General features: G+C 43.1%; 1 protein-coding gene across 1 annotated transcript; it reads left to right on the forward strand.

The window, feature by feature from the left end:
* The first annotated feature begins 284 nt into the window (after positions 1-284).
* TMEM215 (transmembrane protein 215) lies at positions 285-977 on the forward strand. Its single transcript, XM_030192359.1, has one exon. The coding sequence runs from the start codon at positions 285-287 to the stop codon at positions 975-977; it is 693 nt and encodes a 230-aa protein (XP_030048219.1).
* The last annotated feature ends 2,164 nt before the right edge of the window (positions 978-3,141 follow it).

The following is a 3,141-nucleotide window of genomic DNA, read 5'->3' on the forward strand; positions in this document are numbered from 1 at the left end:
AAGTCATCGTTCTGGAACAGGATGCCTGCAGGAATCTACTTGCACTCTTTGAAGTTCACCATTCAGAATAATATTGGACTGCATGAACTACATTGTACCACACTTCGGTTGTGAAGTCTTTGGGGAGATACAAAAAAAACTGAAGGAATCCCCTTGTAATTTGAGAGAAATGTATTAATATATATTTTTAGCTGCATCAAAACAATTTCAAATTAGACTTGCAAGATAGTACCGATTGCGTTGCTTTCTTTAAAGTGGCCTGTAACTGATGGTGAAATAAAAACATGAGGCAAGATGACATTAACCCTAGGACTGGCTTGGTGGTGGCCCTGGTTAGCATCTTCCTGGTTTTTGGCTTCATGTTTACTGTTTCTGGGATGAAAGGGGAGACCCTGGGAGACATTCCCCTCCTTGCCCTAGGGCCAGCCATCTGTTTACCAGGGGTGGCTGCCATTGTACTAGCCAAGAAGACCGATGGCTGCACCAAGTGGCCTTCCAAGTGGCCCAAACATCACTGCGACTGCTGCAAACACCCAAGGGACAAAGAAGGCGTCGAGCTGTTGGCCACACCCTCGGACCTGGAATCGGGCAAAGGAAGCTCGCACGAGCTGGCCAAAAAGGCAGGCTCCAAGACCAGATCCATAGCGAAAGAAGACAGCTCTCTGTCAACCATCACGGTTCCAGCAGAATCCAAGAGTCTGCTGCAAAACGTTGACCAGGCGGAGGCGCTGTTGTACTCAGAGCACTGCCGTCCGACTAACGCGTTGCTAGGGGTGAGCGGGATCAGCGCCTACTGTGTCTTTGAGCCAATGCACACCCCAATAGACAAGGTTGTCTACACTGCTGCCCAGGACAAGATCGTGTTTGCCCCAAGTGGCCCCGCTGCCTATTCTCACAGAGAAAATAGCCCTTACGAGATATACCATTACTATCTGAACCCCAGAGATGCCAATTGGGATCAAGAGACAATAGTTTAACCCGTTTACAATCGTTGCATCATATCAAGTTACGAACGACATATCTATATTTGCACTGCATGAACAATCGTCCTGCTGTCAAAAATTTTTTTTAGAAAAGTGAACTTGGTTTGTGACTCATATTCAAACCTTTTGTGCCTGAAGTCCTCGTTCTGTAAGTAAGCATGTTGGAACTATTTTTTAATGACTTTTCCTCTCTCCTTAAATAAAAAAAAAAGTACGTTACTATGGGGGGGGGGGGGGGGTAGGGGGAGTTATCAGTGCCGTTTACTGTTAATCTGGGTTATTAGTAACTAAAATAGGTAAAATAACACATCTTAATGGTAGCCCACACCGACAACTTCCCTCCTTAGTTTATAAGGCTGTGTGATAGCACTGAATTTATTCTGTTAATGAATTGATGTAACAGGTAAAAATGAATGACTCGGTTCAGTTTTGAAAAAGGGATCAGCATCTGGGTAAGCGATGTTCACGGCGGTGCAGAAGAGACTCATTGTTTCACAAACTTGTGTTTACTTTAAAAATAGCATATGCGGCTAGGCTTCAAGACGCGCACACACTTCGCCATGTCTCTGAAAATGGGCGTTAGAGAAGTGAGCAAGAAGAAAGAAACTGCCGGCTTTGATGCAACTGCTCTTCAGGAACGACGTGGTGGTCTGTTGTCATTTTTCAAACTTCAAATGTTGTGAAGATGGAGAAGTTTCTCACCTGAGTGAGAATCGAGCAATAGTGAACAGCGCACTGCCATGGAACCTTTTTTTGTTTTAATCTTCCCACAGATTCTGGTCCATTTTAATTTCACATCCGTGGGCACACAGTTCTTAACTGAGCTATAATAAGTCTTATGGTACGTTTTATGTGCCGCCAGTTTACAATGCTCTGCTTTGTTCCAAAACAAGCGGGATAAAGTCGTCGTGCAAGCACCTCAATCGCAGCTTGGAAGGGAAACCACGAATTTCCAACGAACACAGCAAAAAGCACCTTACAGCCTTTGCCGTGCAAGTAACTTTCTCAGCATGTTACACGTTTGCAATCACAGAGGTTGCTGTCAAATCTCTCACTGTTCAAATCTCTCACTGTGTCTGGTAGGACGAGTTTAGTCTAAAGGCATTCCTCAGTTTCTGTGCTTTGCCACCAGTTCAACTGCAGGTGGCTGTTGCTGGGAAAAAAACCCAGAGATTAGAGAACTATGTCGATCAAAGAGTTCAGTAAACCGATGAGTTCCACTAGGAAAATCTCTTTTCTTTCGGAATTTTAACTGGATGCTAGCAGTCTTAATCAAAGGCTCTTATTTGAAATGCTCAGTGTCAACCAAGTGTGCAACAGATGAATTTGATGGTTCAATGCAATAAAAAACAATATGTGTATATTCTTTACATTTCTTTCAAAAGTAACTTCTGGTATGTAGACTTGTATTTTTTCACTTAAGGTTAGTTTTGTGTCAAAAGAGAAACAGTCCTACTGAAGACTTCAGGTAGCTGTGATGATATCCAGCTCATGACAGTCTTTTTATCTCTGGTTTAAAATCAAAGCAGACCGGTCAGTGCTCTGAAATCTGTGCATCCATTATTTACATTTCCTCTTGGTAGGAGAACGATTATGAATTTTAAACTCTGTGGGTTTTTTTTTTCTTTTTTAAACATCCAATCCATTTTAGATTTTGGTGAGAAATTTTAACTAAGAAATGGCTAGGAAGTTTTCATCTTACATTCTTTCTCTCTCTGGGGTCCTTTTACTAAGGTGCGCTGAAAAATGGCCTGCGGTGGTGTAGACACGTGTTTTGGGTGTGCGCAGAATTATTTTTCCGCGCACCTACAAAAAAATGCCCTTTTTAAAATGTTTGCCGAAAATGGACGTGCGGCAAAATGAAAATTGCCACTCGTCCATTTTGGGTCTGAGACCTTACCGCCAGCCATTGACTTAGCAGTAAGGTCTCACATGGTAACCGGGCGGTAATGACCTATGCGCGTCAAATGCTACTTGAAGCGTGCCAGAAGTTAACAAATACTTTTTGGACACACATAGCGGACGCGCCAAAATTGAAATTACCGCAAGGGCCACACGGTAACTGGGGCGATAACTCCAATTTGACATGTGCTGGGCACGCGGCATAATAAAAGGGCCCCTCTCTTTGGTTAAAAAATGCTGATCGAGTATATTATAA

Source organism: Microcaecilia unicolor, chromosome 2 (assembly GCF_901765095.1).
Source record: "Microcaecilia unicolor chromosome 2, aMicUni1.1, whole genome shotgun sequence".
Lineage (NCBI taxonomy): Eukaryota > Metazoa > Chordata > Amphibia > Gymnophiona > Siphonopidae > Microcaecilia > Microcaecilia unicolor.

Coding starts and splice junctions, on each gene's coding strand:
- TMEM215 (XM_030192359.1), top strand. CDS start 285: ATGAGGCAAGATGACATTAACCCTAGGACTGGCTTGGTGGTGGCCCTG.